Below are 16,713 nucleotides of genomic sequence, written 5' to 3'. Positions count from 1 at the left end.
TTGTTATGCAACTATATTTGGTTCCAAACTGGATATTAGGATTTAATTGAATACGAGTTATTCTTTGTTCATTCAAGTGGTTTTACCTTCCTGTTTTCTGCAGTGTATGTTATTCCTCTGATATGTTCATCTCTGCAGCATCAGGGCTGCTGAGGCATTCATTCACTGTAGCGCTATGACAGCAGCTTTGATTGGCTGTTGGCACTTTGTTATGAAACCTCGGTGGATTTTCTCTGCGCTGATCTTACAGTGACACCAACACATGGGCTGAGCGGCACCTGGTCCGCTCAGCAGCATGACCACCCACATGGCAATCCCTGCCGGCTGCAGTTTGTTATCTTACATTCACACACTCATCCCCTACATCTGCAGAGCAACAAATGAACCACAACTGACCTTCCAGCTGGATGGAAATCCCAAACATCATTTATTTCAGTTTGATGTCACTGCAAAGTGTTTTTCATTTGCATGACTATGTTTTATCATACGTTTTTGTATGTAGGAGAAGCTGGCTTGGTGCTCTGCTACAAACTCCTGAAGATTGTATCGTAGACATGAACCCTTGATTTTTGTAATTGTTTTTTAAATATTTATTGCTGTCACATATGCAAACCATACTAGTATGTATAGATTTGATAGAATATTATGTTGTAGCAGAACACACAAAGTATTTCGCCAGGACTGATAGTAAACAGTGTATCGCTGATGATGCAATAAGGAAGTGATTCTATGTATGGGAGAGATGTTGATGAGCTGTAATCCGATGGTGAGGTTTGAGTACAATGTGCTTGCAAACATGTGCGCACACACAAACACACACAGGTATCATTTTGACTGAGGTAAACTCTGATGACCTTTGACCTTCAGGTCTGTACAAGATGTAGCTACGCTATTGGCTTCAGGAAGCTCAATTTTCTCCAACAGAGAAGAACAGTTTGACATGATTCTCTGTGGTCCTCTCTCTATCTCCCTCTCTCTCTTTTTGTATCACTCCAAGTATACTCTCCGTGCATGTATCCTATTTAAATAACTGTGTTTTTGTCTGCCTCACTTAAGTTCTTTGGAACGCCTGCTCGTGTTGCATCAATCCTGTTACATTAACAGTAACGTGCATCACTGCTGCTGTTAAATAAAGTGACTCTGTTCATGATGAATGAATGGAAAAGTAAATGCACACAGCGTTGGTCTATTACATCATGAGAGGGAGGAGACTAACACGACTTGGGTGAAGCCCATGGGTGTACTGACTCTCGCGCTCTGATGTGCAGTGGGGCTGGCAGAGGAGAGGACCAGGGGGCACAGAGAAGCAGTGCACTATGGGAAGGTCATGATGCTGCTGCGAGCATAACGGGTCAATGCAACGTTGGGAGCATAGACTGTATGCTTGTGTGTGAGAGAGAGAGAGAGAGAGAGAGTGTTTATTACATACAAGTAATCTCAGCTTCTACTTTCTTTTAGATTTCTATATCAAAGCTGTAGCTTTTACCAACAATATGGTACATCTCTGTCTGTCTCTCTCTGGTCTGCCAAACACTCAAAGCGCTTCCAGCTATGTGCCCGACCCTGCTCCACCACTGAGCCAATATCTAGATGTCTAACTGTCTGTCTATCTCTTTGTATTCTTTTTAAAACACATTTTTTTTTAATGAACTTTAATTTCAGACTAATAACTGCTCAGCAGCAGGATTGGAAAATCATCTCTTTCAACCTTAGTTGCCCCCGTGTGGTCGCTGTTAAGCATTACAGCCCCTACAGAAAATAACATAATACTGGAAGATTATTTAGATACCTTAAACTTAGACTCTTTTTTGAGTACTGTTGAACCTCAGCTACCAATTAAACAGTAGACATTTACATGTTGTCTGATACTAGTCGACTCTTCTCATGACCGTTGCATTCCGAAGCTTCGATGACAAAACGATACTGCACTTTATGAAAATGTCCAGTAATGCAGAGAAAACTAACTGTGGACACGCTGCTCTTCCTCACGTGCACCTCGGCAGACTCAAAGTTAAAAATGAGTTCAAAAAGGAATCAAGCGCCCTCTGTATTCCTTCATCCCTGCATCAGAGATAGTAGTCTTCCTCCTCAATGTCTCCATGTGTGTCCTGGAAGCCAAGCGCCTGGATGTCGTGGGTGATGTCAGTAATGCGTCGGTTAAATTCCTGAGATCCTGAGGCCAGAGAGCAGTTATCATACCTGCTGGGGGGGAAAAACAGATTATGTAAACGTTAACGCATCAATCAAGTCTCCAGTTTAGAACTTGCTTTTACAAAAATAAATAAAAAGTATGTTTTGTGTTTACTAAAGGTCGACCACGTAGACTCAAACTGGAGTGGTCTTGCATCTAAGTAAGATAAAACATAACCAAAGATACCCTAACTTTGCAATAATCTTATTTAACACAAAGTCCCCAAAAATGTCAACCAAAAGCTTGTCCATCATCTGTTATAGGGATCCAATCTGACGGACAGGAGATTGGTGCTCAACAAAGCAGTGTGGTATTTAGAGACCAGAAAGAACCGCGTTTCAAACCGAGCCTTGAGACCATCACACATCACAGCCTTCACCTCCGGACCGACGTACCCTCTCATGGCCGTAGCTGACGTGTTGCTCATGCTGCGTTTGATGCGTCCGAAGCTGTCACTTAAAATACCACCCTCACGGATCCCGATACTCTCCAGGAAACTCTCAAACACCCCGACGTCCTTGTCTGGGATGAAAGGATGCATGCCTGGGAAACAAAGATAACAAGACCGCTTTTTATGGATAAAAATGACTTGTGTTTGGGTCATGTCCTCTCTATCACTTTGAGAAAGCAACGAATGGGTAAGGCCTTACTTATCAAAATAAGGATGGAACCTGAAAGCATTACAACATTACTTTTATTGTGAAATAATTTTACCTTAGGGTTAAAAGTCAAGACAGTCTTCTGATTTCTAGTTAATTAATACTTTGGTAGTACAAATATGTGTTTGGTAACAATACAAAAAAAGGTTCAAACTGTGAGGTTCAAACTGGGGTTAATACAATCTGTAGTTAATACAATCACTCCTAATCACATAAAAGTACAATCATATTGACAACTATAAAACAATCCCCTTTAAATTAAGAATGTAATGAAGTTTCAAGGAGAGTTTTGTCAATGTGTTAAAGCTACCCTTTACAACTTTAAGATATTGCTGCTTTTTAAAGTTAAATTTAAAAAATCTTGATTGAGACCATTAACTTATATGTTCACAATATGTGCTGAATAAAAAAGAAAACGGTGAGAAGTGGGGCCTTTTCTCATTGGCTTTCCCTACAATTGGACTTCTTTTTGCAACCGGAGGAGTCGCCCCCTGCTGGCCATTAGAATAAATTGCAAGTTTAAGGTATGGGCAACATTTCTGACCCGTAAGTTGCTACAAGAACAATAAAATAGTAGGTTGTGGTTTACTGCAATGTTTCAATCAGTCAATGAGCTCTGTTGTTGTGTGTGTGCATCTCTCTTTCTCTCTTTCTATGTGTCTTACCCATCAGCAGGAACTTGCGGTTGTCTCCGTACAGTTGCAGCAGCGCGGAGCAGAAGTGGTCGATGTTTGATGCCAGTCTATATTCTCTCAGCAACACCGCAAAGTGCTGCAACTCCACCGGACTCAGCTTGTTACGCAGCTACACATGCACACAAAGAGAGCCTCTGAAGAGCATACCAGCAACCATAACCTAACCTATTTAATTCATTATAACTAACATGCTTGTGAACTAACTAGTTGCATTTGGAGTAGAGCTGTATTGCTCTTGCTGTTCCAGGAGCCGAGTTCATATTGAACATTCAATACATCTTGAGGCTTCTGGTGGTACGGCGCTTTGCTCGTCTTCCAACCACTGAAAGTACTTTAACACTACTGTTCATTATTCATTCATACACTGATGGCAGTGGCTAAGGTGCCACGTGTTGCCCATCAGGAGTAACTAACATTCATAGCCACATTAGTAATTTAGGGTTAAGTGCCTTGCCCAAGGACACATCAACATGGGCTCGCTGATCAGGGGATTTAACTGTCGATCCTCTGATTGGAAGACAACCCTGCTCACCACTGAGCCACACACTGAGCTCATGTATGACCCTTCTTCTCTAGAACACCAACGCACAGACATACTCACAGTAATCATGTACTCCTGCATCAGCAGCAGGGCTGGGTTACTGTCTCCTCCCTCACTGGCTGAAGCGAGACTGCGATGGGAATCCTGCAGCGAGAGAGATGAACTCTCACTGTACGTTTCACTGTAGTAGAGCTCAAACGCATCCTGGGAACCATCACTGAGAGAGAGAGAGAGAAACTATATTCTCAGACCATGGTCAGGACATCATTATGATCAAATGTCAAATACTTGATTAGTTTTAATTTGCTCATTACATTACATGTCATTTAGCAGACGCTTTTATCCAAAGCGACTTACAATAAGTGCATTTCAACCTAGAGTACAAACTAAGAACAACAAGAATACAGGAAGTAACATTTCCTCAGCATAGTCGAACTACAAAAGTACCATAATAAGAGTTATTTAAGTGCCACTGAAGTGCAAATCTGTGTTTTAATCCAAATAGTCGGAAAAGGTGTGTTTTCAGTCTCCGGCGGAAGATATAGAGACTTTCTGCTGTCCTGATGTCAGTGGGGAGCTCATTCCACCACTGAGGAGCCAGGACAGCAAACAGTCTGGATGTAGAGTGATTAGCTCGAGGTGCAGGAGGCACAAGTCGGTTGGCTGTTGCCGAGCGGAGCGAACGCGCCGGGGTGTACGGTGTGACCATATCCCGGATGTAGACGGGGCCCGATCCGTTCAGAGCACGGTACGCCAGAACCAGTGCTCACTTGAGTGACCTAAAAAACGATGTCATTCTTTCAGGAAACTTTTAAACTTTTCTCCATATTTGCTTTTTATAGAAGTCACTGTCTCTGAATGATCAATCATACAGTTCTCTGGGCTTTTTGGGGGTTAAGTTAAACATACATTCACAATAACATTAATTGCAAATAGAGCATCTGCTTTATTTAAAATGCATTCTGTGTCTGGACATTACAACCAAACCCATAACTACAGTAGAGTGTGTGGTAATATGTGTGGTAAAGATTGTCAAGGCTATTCCTTCAATATTTAGGATATTTTGTGGATTGATAACACTATGATTTTATCTGGAGATCTTAGAAGTTAAAGAAAACTTTTGGACAGAATGATACTCACTATGAGCTGCAGCAGCTAAACTCTGGATCATAACCGTAGGACATGTCAGTCAGACAGCTGTCACCTGCAAAGAGATGGTGTAAACATTACTATTTACACCCTCTAACATCTTGAAATATGAGATCCACAGCTGACTGTGTTCGAAATTGCATACAATACTATTTATACTAAGTATGACATAAAAATGAGAAAGTAGTGCATTCACACTGCAGTTTTTGTAAGATGTGTATGGACAAAATGCCCGGATGTATGCTTCATTAGCAAGAGGTGACGTGAGCTTACTAAACATATTTGATTGCCCCACAATGCACTGCACCGGTTTCTGGAGACCGTCTGTCAGTCGTGGGAGATTTTGAGCCAGGCTTAAAACTGTTAATATTGAACTTTATTAAATTTTTAGATGAGAAAATAACTGTGTAGATTCCTAATATGTGGTCAGTTTATCCAAAATAAAGGAAGTATGTAGCACACACTAATTGAGTATGTACGATACATTCGTACGCACTTTCGAATACAGACACCTTGCTGGCATCCACGTAGAGGCTGCAGTATTCAGTAAAACTAAATATAGGACATACTGATGATGTACTGCAGCTTTTCCTCGAGCCTTACCCGGAGGCTCATGGAGCTCAACGTGTTTACCTTTTCCTTTGTGATTAAATTGTGTTTTTCTCTGGAGCGTTGACAAGCGCCGATGCTGAAACAGGACAGTGGTATATCCTGACCTTCTGACCTGCAGGTCAGCATACTAACCAGAAATAGGTTGTGTGTCCTACTCGGCTCTACTTTTGAAACAGAAAGCCCATCTGTCACTCACTCCTCTCCAGCCAATAGCGGTCCGGCACGGAGTGGTGAAACCCCGATCTGTCGACGCACTCGATGGTCTGATGGCCGTAAATGATCTGGAACATCTGACAGATCAGAGAACAGTATTCCTCTGCAGCATCCTGCACAGACACAGAGAAACAAACAAAGAGGCTATCATCACACGGAATTGGTTATCAAATATCAATATCTGTGACCTTCTCTGAAATGTCTTTGTTTTTCTATGATTAAGTGCACTGCACAACAAAATAATATATATATATATACCCTAAGGCACCACTAAAGTTCACTAAATAATTGTTTCTTTATTCCGTGTACAAGCAGAACATTAAAAAATACAGTTTTTCGACAGTCAGGCTGGCTTTCCCCTCTGGTTTCAGTCTTTATGCTTGGTAGAGCGTGGTATAGATGTTCTCGTGTGAATGAGCATATTTGCAAACATCTCTGTATTATTCCTTAAATTACTGATGTTATTTTGTAAGAAAAAAAATGTATGAACCATTGCAGATCCTTGTCCCTTCTCCATCCTCCTTAAAATTAAAATATGCTGTGCTTTAAAAAAATTACTGAGGTCATGGACCACAAAAGTTTACTTGCAGTAAACCTCCTGAATAATGAAGGCGATGACGTGTGGTCATGTGACCCACTCTGTTCTCCACAGCCAGGAGGACCAGGTTGCAGTAGGCGTCGGGGCAGGGCGTCGGCTCCAGCGGGTTGTGGTTCCTCCTCTCCCAGCTGCCGTAGCTCTTCCCCCGTTCCCAGCTTCCAGTGCAGGCTTGCCGCCGCTCCCAGCTTCCCCCGCCACCACTTCCTCCACCCCTCCGCTCCCAGCTCCCCCCGCCGCCACTTCCTCCACCCCTCCTCTCCCAGCTCCCGCCAGCCCCGCTGCCTACGCCCACCCCCCAGCTCCCGCTCGTGGGTCTCGCTCTGCGGTTCTCCCAGCTTCCTCCAGTTTTGCGCGTTTGCTGCCTTTTCTCCCAGCTGCCCCCCACTCTTTTCCTCTCCAAACTTCCTCCTCCTCCTCCTCTCTCTCCCCCACCACCTCCTCCTCCTCCTCCTCCTCCTCTCTCCTCCACCTCGCTCCACATTTTGGGTTTGTCGTGGTTACTCCTGGACAGCGACTGCCTCCAGTCGACCCCACAGATGGTGTGCCGTCGCTCCATGGTGCCCCCTGCAGGCCGAGGGTCGGCATTGCAGCTCATGGTTTGGCGTCGGCCATCCACGCCTGTTGTCGGCTTCTTCCTGTCCAAGCTGTCCTCCCCAGCAACCACTGTATCCACGTTCAGACCTGTGGGATGAGGTTTAAACATGTGAACCCGCTCTTTGTCATACAAGAGCAGATGATCAGTACTCCCACATTGCACTCACACTAAACCACTAAAAGCAAATAAACAAAAAGGAGTAAAAGACATTGATCATTGGTTCACAAAACCACGCCTATATGTTCAGAAGTCCGAGAGAAAATATGAAGGAATGGATTACACTGCAATTAAATATAATAAAGACCATGTGCCATTTAAATAACACTGCTTAACAGTTTAATGTTGAACATTGCAGTTTATTGGTGTGCCCACATATTACTATAAACATTTCCATATCGCCTGCTATGAAATCTAATTTAGTGTAATTTTATAGTTTTTGAAGTTGCAGTATTTCTATTGGCCAAGGGGCAATTCGACTTAAAAATAAGTCTGATTGTAAAGAAAATAATCTTCATCATCAAAACCCCATTAATTGCTTATTGTCTTCCAGGAAAGGACACTGTCTTGTGATCACGTGACCTCCTCACCTGTCTTGAGGACCAGCAGGTGCAGCGCGTCGTCTCTCAGGTAGGAGGCAGCAGCGATCTCATGTGTGGGGATTCGCACCAGCAGCTTCTCGTTGTCTCTCCATGTCAGCAGCAGACAGCGAGCGGACAGGCTGAGGATGCAGTCCTGGTCCACGCTGGTCTTCAGCGGCAGCACCTTCAGCTGCTACTGACCAGCACACAGGCACAGGTGATTATAGATTATGGGTCAATGAATCAGACTTTGGTGCACCCCTGATTGATGAAGTGCCGTGAGCATTGGCATTGTCACATTGCAGTGGTTTGCTGACCGTGGCCAGATTCAATCACTGCTTATTGATTATTAAACTTGAGTTAGTTGTTAATAATGGAGTAATGATTCCTGACCTTGGCTGTGGTCAGTTAATTAAAGATAATTGATTATCATCATAATAGTAATGATTAAACTGTTTTTTGATTACTGTTAGATACTATGTAGGTTATAGATGGAGCAACAAACAACAATGAGGGTATATGGGTACTAATGAATAGTAATTGATTATAGATTGACTTGTAATGACCTCAGTGATTAGGAGTAAAGTAGATTCATTATTAGTGAAACAAATAGTTATTAAATACCAAATTGGAACAATGAGGGGGAAAAAAGTCACCTAACTCCAATTGTGGCCCCCCGTTCCCTCTCATGTTGATACCATTTTTTAAATTGATATATATTTGACCTTTAAGGCTTCATATAACCAGACCCCCTAGTTATAAGACATACTTACACATTGGAGCCTCTTAGATCAGCTGATATTGGCATTTGGAGCGTTTCCAGTGTATTATTATTATTAATATTATTATTAGTATTATTATTAAAACCCTGGCTTGGATTATTTATGCATGAGTGATTCCTTGTTGATAGTATATTGTTTACTAACCCTGGCTTTTTTTAGATGTTGTCCATCATTATTTGCATAAATGCTTCATTATAGCTATTTTATTGATAACTGAGCAGTGATTACTTTGAAAGGTTATTGATTACTAACCCTGGCTGTGTCGAGGAGTTGAAGCAGTTCATCTCGGCTAGAGGGGTTCAGTGAAACCGACACCCAGGTCAGGTGACCAAGGAACTAAGGGGAGAGGTGAAAGGTCAAACAACTGTTGTCACATATATATATATATATATACATATATATATATATATGCATTTTGTTGTATCGTAATGTATTTTAGGTTCTACCTTGACCTCCTTCTCTACATAGTCAAAGATGAGTCTCTCAGGGTGGATGAGGTAGTCCGGGGGATAGAGAGGGACAGTGTGCAGTGTACGTCGGTAAACGCTGCCTCGATCCACCGGCCTGCGACCAGATTTTGACCAGACGAGGCGCTTAATAGGTGAGACAAAACTCTGGAAAGAGAGAGAAAGATGCATTTGGACAAGACGATAAGATAAGAAGACGTAAAGCATTTAAAAGTGTCATCAATCCAGCAAAACCTTCTCTGCGTGTTCATGCCCCTGTGATAATCAAGACAACCTTTGTTGATGACGTTTCCCCTCCCCTAATCATCTGTCCATCACCAGTGCCAATCTGTGTTGTTTTTCAATGAAGCGATCCTCTCCAGGTCTGATCATAATGACGCTATTGCAGAATACGCTGATGCCTTCAGGTATCTATGATGCTTTAGGACCTAGACTAGAAAATCAGAGTTACCTGAAGGTACCCCTCTGGCGTCAGTTACGGGCATTTCAGGAATGTGTCAGATCCATTCATAACATCCAGAGTGTCTTTTCAAAATAAACCTCCAATGAAATTGTATTTAGTTTTTAGTTTTAGTTTTGTTGTTGTTTTACTTTAAGTTAGGTTTTGGCAACCCAAGTATTTGGTTCGGCCGAGGTAAAGATAAGTGTTTGGCATAAAATAAGGACTTTTGTTTCATAAAATAAATCAGTTTTTACGGATTATGTCAAAAGATAAAGCTAAAAAGGTAGATGTTGACTTGGTTTCACACGGGAGATAGGACCCCTCCCACCCGCTTTCTTTGTATTCAGTACATTTTTCAGAACGTCTAATATTGACGATGACGGGTTTACATTAGAGTCCGTTGAAATCACAGTGTGTCTCAAGCTGGCGCTCCAGGGTGCCGCCCCGGTGCGTCAGTATCAGACGCCGAGGGGCACTGACCAAGAGGCGGCATTTCCCGAGTTGGGAGAGGAGGATGACACCTTCTGATTTTAATGACCATAACCTTCCCTCTAGTTCTGTCCACAGGGAAATCTTTAAGCTCCACAACTGGTGAGTCTAATGACTAAATCTCATGTTGAACACAATATTATGGCGGTATTTATCACAGCAGTCTCATCACTAAGTGGGTGTTTTGGTTTTGAACCAGAAGATCATAGGAGACAGTTCATTTGTGTGAACATACAGGCCATCGGTGTATTTGTGTGTACGTGTGTTCATGCAGTACATCCCCTTAACTGTTCCAGCAGTGACTGACAGGTGAGCAGTGATCTTTGACAGCTCCCTTCTGAGACTCACTGTCAATACAGCTCACACTGTTAGACACACACACACACACACACACACACACACACACACACACACACACACACACACACACACACACACACACACACACACACACACACACACACACACACACATCTCCACACACACACACATACACACACACAGACTGATATACTGTGACCGGAAGGCGCGAGGCAGATGGGCGTAATACACACACACACTGAGAGAGTAAATGAGCTTTTTAGAATTAAAACCGGTCTTGTCTTGATGAAAAAGAACAAGGACACGTTTCTGCATATGAGACTGAGGTCTGATGAACATCGCTGCACTCAGCTGGATTTCATTATAAGACAGCGGTGTGTTGTAATGAGTTTTTCTCCCCCGCTTGTTCCAGTTTTTTTTTGAGGAGACATAAAGAGAGAAATAATTGTATTTTTGTAATGAATGTGTGTAGTAAAACTAAACTGCTAAAGAGGACATTCATTCTGAGGTATTGTGCTTTTTCTCGTCTTCTTATGTCTCTGCATTTTTCTTGACGATATATTTTTTCTTTAACATTTTTGAAAATAGGATGTCGGTCGTCTAGAATATTTTCCTCATTTACTGTGTTTCAAAAATGTAATCAATAAAGTAAAATCAACAGGAAGAAGGAACGGCCCGGTCACACTCGAATGTTGCATGGAGAAGTTGATCCTGTTGTTCTTGGGATTAGCCGAGCTAACGGCTAACCGGTTTGCAGGCCAGGACCATATCAGTCACACTCTGTACTTTATTGTTGTTTACTACCCCCTGGCATTTTATTCTCAGGAATCATTTTTTACAATAAAGTATTGATGAAGCATGAAAGACACCCTGCCAGTTCGTTAACTCCGTAGCTCGACCGCCGATAGGACGATACTTTCAAACTGTTTATCAAGTATTCTGCACCTTTGACTCTGGCCTCAGACGATTCCTCCTTTGTGCAGCAGCAGTAACAGAGCTTATAGGTACAATAGGTGCCAGCAGTCCTTCACAGGTTAGCACGGAGGAACAGTTTGCTCCTGCTCAACAGCTTACATTTGTCTTTCAGAGTTTACTGAACTCAGTGCAAAAGATTCACACTGATCTCCTTCAGCCCTGCAAGTGCATTCCCTGACTGGTCGCTGCACTCCATTGAAATCAATTAATTTTGCCTCACAATTTATGACGTTTTAAATGCGGGTGTGACCAGGTCTTACACTTGTGTTTATTTCAAACCAATAATTGCTTAATAGAGGAGGATTTTTCAAAGGCTCAACAGTGACACTCACTAAACAGGATTTGCTGTCACTCAGAGAGCAAAGGGGACCGGAGGCCTACCTTCTTGGATTTCTTGGGTTCATAGTCCATTGCGATTCACCCCCCCAGTCCTGGTCCGGTCCTGGGTCAGATGATTCCAGGATCTGCTCACACTCTTCCTGAATGTATTATTTTGGTTTCAGTTTGTCTTATGTTGTCTTTGTATCTGTCTCTCAGATATTCTTTCCATCGTTCCCACTGTGCCAACGTCTCTCTCTGGTGATGCTATTTTGGCTTCTGTCTCGGCTGCTGCATTCTTGTTCTTTCTTGTCTCTACACAGATTGTTCTTTCAAACACACACACGCATGCACACACAGACACGCACACGCACACACATGCACACACACACACAAAACACAAACACACACACACAGGAAGCAGAGGAAGCCCACTTCCTGTCCGAGAGGAAACTCCACCAGAGACTGATAAGGCCCATTCTCTTGGCACTGATCTCACACACACACACACACACACACACACACACACACACACACACACACACACACACACACACACACACACACACACACACACACTATACTTTTACTTTTTTATAACTTTTTCGACAGACTACATATACTGTTACTTCTTTCGATATACTGTACTTGGGACTTATTTTAACCAAAATTCCATTTTATGAATATGTCGCATATCAGCCTTGTATCATGCTTCCAGAAACAAACAATGCACTGTCTTTAACGCTGTGGAATGATTTGTTAGGTTTAGGAAAGACAAACGCTTGGTTAAGGTGAGAAGAAGGGTCATGTTTATATTAGAATGATAAAGTAGTAATGTAACTAGCATATAACAACTGCCCCTAGCAGACTTACTTAACTAACTTTAAGTAACAAACATAAAGAAAGACAAAAAAGAGTTGGTTTCACATAGGACATACACAGCGGTCTTCTAGGTCAAAGTCCTGTGTTTGTTTGACTCCACCACAAGGGATGACACATTTCCGTAGGCCAAGCTGGACGTTAGCGTCATCCGGTTTGGCACGAAAAACAAATCAGATGGGACTTTCAATTTAATTTTGGAATACTACAGAAAATAAGCTGAAATACAAATACTTAAGTTTGGCTGCAAGTTTGTGTCAATGCAACATATACTCACATTAAATGCACCTGTCTTTAGTGTTGATCACATTTTAAGTGATGATGCAATTTCCAGTTTCGAGAAAATATTAGGCACAGCAAACCTATTGACTCTATACACTTCTATCAATAATCTGATCCTACATGAACACACGTTGATGTCACTGCACCACTCATAGTTTAGTCAAAATATGGATGCAAATCAAATAAAAAAAAGACAGTTGTGAGGTTGTATGCTAATATTACTCAAATGTGATTTCAAAGAGGATTTGGAACAACACATTTGGGATAACCTTCAGAACTTGTCAGAGCCTAAGGTGCAATGAGTACGTTTGGCCACAGAGGGGCAGAGCTGTGACAAAGACCATTCGAAGGAAGGAGGAGGGGAGGAGAGGAAAGAAGAAAAAAGCATATTTCTTCTCAGCAGGACACTGACAGAGGCAGAAAAGATGACATCAAACCTGTGACCTTTCTCACACACACACGCCTTGACGCACGCACACACACACACGCACACACGCACACACACACACACACGCACACATGTAACCATGCTCACATGAAAGGAAACAAGAATGATTTATTGTCATTATGCAATGGATGACGAGTCAACAAAATACAGTTCTGGACAAAAACGGTAGCAAACAGACATCAAATATATTCAAATGTACAAGAACATGGACTCAAACCTGCACGAGCATACACACACGCGCACCCCCACCACACACGTACACACACACACACACACACACACACACACACACACACACACACACACACACACACACACACACACACACACACACCTATTGTCAGGGTAACCACTCTATGGTTACCGGAGGGCTAACAGCTTAACAATCGCAGTTACCTTGGCAACGGGAGGAAAATATGGGGCATTTCTCTCTCTCTCTCTCTCTCTCTCTCTCTCTCTCTCTCTCTCTCTCCAACTTTAAGGGACAGATCAAATACAATTCAAACATGTTGTTTCAAAATGTTATTCTGGAGAAAAATATTTGTGTAACTGCAACCCAAGATTAAAAATCAATCAGATCAGTTGAAATGCAGTTTGTAATGATGTTTGTGTCAGTGGAGAGACGAGCAGCGTGGCAGTAATACGATATCGCCGATTAGAGAGACAATGGAACAAAGATTTCCACACGGTTTCATTTTAAACAGATTGGCCTCAAAGGTGCGGCACTAAGTTGGTTTAAATTCTATTTATCAGATCGATTTCAATTTGTATTTGTAAACGATGCAACCTCGATAAACATCAATGTTAGTCACGGAGTTCCACAAGGTTCTGTGCTTGGACCAATTTTATTGACCTTATATATGCTTCCTTTAGGTAATATTATCAGGAAACACTGCATAAACTTTCATTGTTATGCAGATGATACTCAACTATATCTATCAATCAAACCAGAAGAGACCAACCAGCTCGATAAACTTCGTCTTAAAAAGTAGGATGGGAGCCAGAGCCTTCAGTTATCAAGCTCCTCTTTTAGGGAACCAGCTTCCACGTTCAGTTCGGGAGGCATTCATCACATTTATATGTATAGCCTTTCCTCTTTAATAATGCTTATAGTTAGGGCTGAATCAGGTTTGCCCCTGGGGGATGTTTTAGGATACACTGAGCTCCTCTCTCCTCTTCTCTCTATCCTTATGGACGAATTTACGGCTCTTCATTGCACATGACTAACTTTACTTCTACCCCGGAGTCTTTGTGCCTTCTTGCCTCACAGGGTCCATGAGACCTGGCTGTCCACCTTGTGGCACTGTGTGGCACGAGAGTAAAACCATAACTCTGGCTTTTACAAGGAACTCCTTTTCCTGCATAATCATTAAAAAAAATTGTAATTGCGGGATCGAACCATTTTTGGACATATTTGTAGAAACGGTGTCGAAGCCTAGCACCTCAATGGGTCATGCTACCATGGCAACAGTTGCCAAGAAACGCAATATCAATCTTCCACAATGCACTACTGAGATCCTCTTTTTCCCAAGTAGAATTCGCAATTCACTTGGGTGGAAGATAGTTAGCTTGCTAACGTTAATAATAATTTCAATTGGACGTTGCTTTTAGTTTGTGGTACCTTAACACCTGCTGAGCACCACAGAGTGCTGCCTAAATCCAAAGGTTCATTACAGGCTTCTTAAGTTTATTACAGGCTTCTCATTGCTTTTCTCTTACTACTATATGTCAGTGTCAAGCATGTGGCTACACACACACACACACACACACACACACACACACACACACACACACATACACACACATATGACACACACTCATGCAAAATAAATGCATATACATGAACTCACCTGCTCTTGATGTTCTCTCTCGCACACATGCACATGCACGTGCACGCACACACACACACACACACACACACACACACACACACACACACACACACACACACACACACACACACACACACACACACACACACACACAATCCTTCATGCTTGTATAAACTTCAAAGAACATCAGACCTCGATGTGTTTTGGTGCTGGATCAACTGTGTCTTTGAAAATGTGTGTGAGAGTCTCTATTGTGTGTATTTTGTGTGAATGTATGCATGCACATCTGTTTGTATGTGTGACTGTGTGTATGTGCCTGTGTGCAAGAAGCAGAATCTTAAAAAACCTCAAAATCTCACATGAGGTCTGACACAAAAAACAAAGAGAAAAATAAGCATGAAGAAGAAAACAAACTTGGAAGAGGTGGAAGGGGAGGAAAAGGAAGAAGAAAAAAAAGTATACGGTATACGTCTAGCATCAGTTTTTGTCATTACATGGAAAATGTCTTTTGAAATCAAACTTCCATGTTCACAGGATACATACAGTTTATGCTTGTTACATGCAAACTGTCATGATAGCTCGCTAGTTAGCTTGTGGCGCATACAGTCGCTTCCAATATAGTTTTATTTACCTTTTAAATTTACTTCACAAACCTTGATCTGCGTTTCAAATAAAATAAGTATGCTTGTGACGTACTTAACTAACGTTACATAACCAAAGTAAGGTAAAGTAAGTCAATGTCGACTGACAGGGACACAGACAGCAGTCTGCTGGGTGAAGGTCTGTGTTGAACGTCATCCACCCTGATTTCCTGCACAAGTGGACTTTTCTCGCTCTTTATACTACTTCAGTTACTCTGATCGTGAATTAATGAAGCGTATGGGCTTCCATTAGTCAACTGAAAGCCCGATGTGTCTCAAAGGACTCAAAGGGTGCCTTGATGCGTCGGTACTCGGTATCAGACACAGAGGGCACTGACCAAGTGAGTGAGAACGGGTTGATGGAACTTGAGATAAAGAAGAGAAATACAGAGGAAAAAAGAAGGAGTGCTTGGAACAAAGAGTGAAAATGAAGACCAAAAGGACAAATAAGGGGACAAATACTCCTGTATTCCTCCTGCTGCGAAGTAAATGAAAACATTGAAGAAGAAACCGACTGAAAACAGACAAATGAAAAGAAAAGGAAAGGAAAGAAGACTTGAAGAGAAAAAGAGGGCAAAGAAGGGATTGTGGTCGCTGGATCTCCAGAGATGCAGGCGAATAAACAACAACTCCTCAGGAAGGAGGGATGGTGATGTGAGACAGAGATCAAAGAATGTTGGTTTGAGGGAGAGATTTTGTGTTGTTGCCTCGAGAGGAAAGACGGAGACGATTCTAGAGGAAACTAGAATGGGCACTCGGTAGAGCGCATACCTTCGCATATCACAAGATTGGGCATTGAATTATGAACATTTTGGCATTAGTTGCATGCCAATTGGACAAAAATGTATCGTGCTATGGTAAAAAAAGAGTTTGACCTTTCCATGACCTTGACCTTGACCCTTGACCCGATTGATCCCAAAATCTAATCAAATGGTCCCCGGATAATAACCAATCATCCCACCAAATTTCATGCGATTCAAGAACATTTTGACCTGTTCATGACCTT

General features: G+C 42.2%; 1 protein-coding gene across 1 annotated transcript; it reads right to left on the bottom strand.

Moving 5' to 3' along the window:
* Nucleotides 1–392: 392 nt before the first annotated feature.
* On the bottom strand, nt 393–11,909 carry ccm2l (CCM2 like scaffold protein). The gene is made up of 11 exons (XM_056423645.1): nt 11,689–11,909; nt 9,060–9,227; nt 8,866–8,949; nt 7,841–8,024; nt 6,699–7,339; nt 6,044–6,173; nt 5,227–5,290; nt 4,147–4,303; nt 3,516–3,654; nt 2,587–2,734; nt 393–2,199 (listed from the first exon to the last, which is right to left on the bottom strand). The coding sequence occupies exons 1-11, from the start codon at nt 11,716–11,718 to the stop codon at nt 2,067–2,069; spliced, it is 1,878 nt and encodes a 625-aa protein (XP_056279620.1). The 5' UTR covers nt 11,719–11,909; the 3' UTR covers nt 393–2,066.
* Nucleotides 11,910–16,713: the final 4,804 nt, after the last annotated feature.

This window comes from Pseudoliparis swirei, chromosome 9 (assembly GCF_029220125.1).
Source record: "Pseudoliparis swirei isolate HS2019 ecotype Mariana Trench chromosome 9, NWPU_hadal_v1, whole genome shotgun sequence".
Classification (NCBI taxonomy): domain Eukaryota; kingdom Metazoa; phylum Chordata; class Actinopteri; order Perciformes; family Liparidae; genus Pseudoliparis; species Pseudoliparis swirei.
Note: the sequence above shows the minus strand (reverse complement) of the source record. Positions and strands in the feature narration are given on the sequence as shown.

Coding starts and splice junctions, on each gene's coding strand:
- ccm2l (XM_056423645.1), bottom strand. CDS start 11,718: ATGGACTATGAACCCAAGAAATCCAAGAAG. Junction 9,228..11,688: donor AACCCAAGAAATCCAAGAAG/GTAGGCCTCCGG, acceptor CTCTCTTTCCAG/AGTTTTGTCTCACCTATTAA. Junction 5,291..6,043: donor CCGCTATTGGCTGGAGAGGA/GTGAGTGACAGA, acceptor ATCTCTTTGCAG/GTGACAGCTGTCTGACTGAC.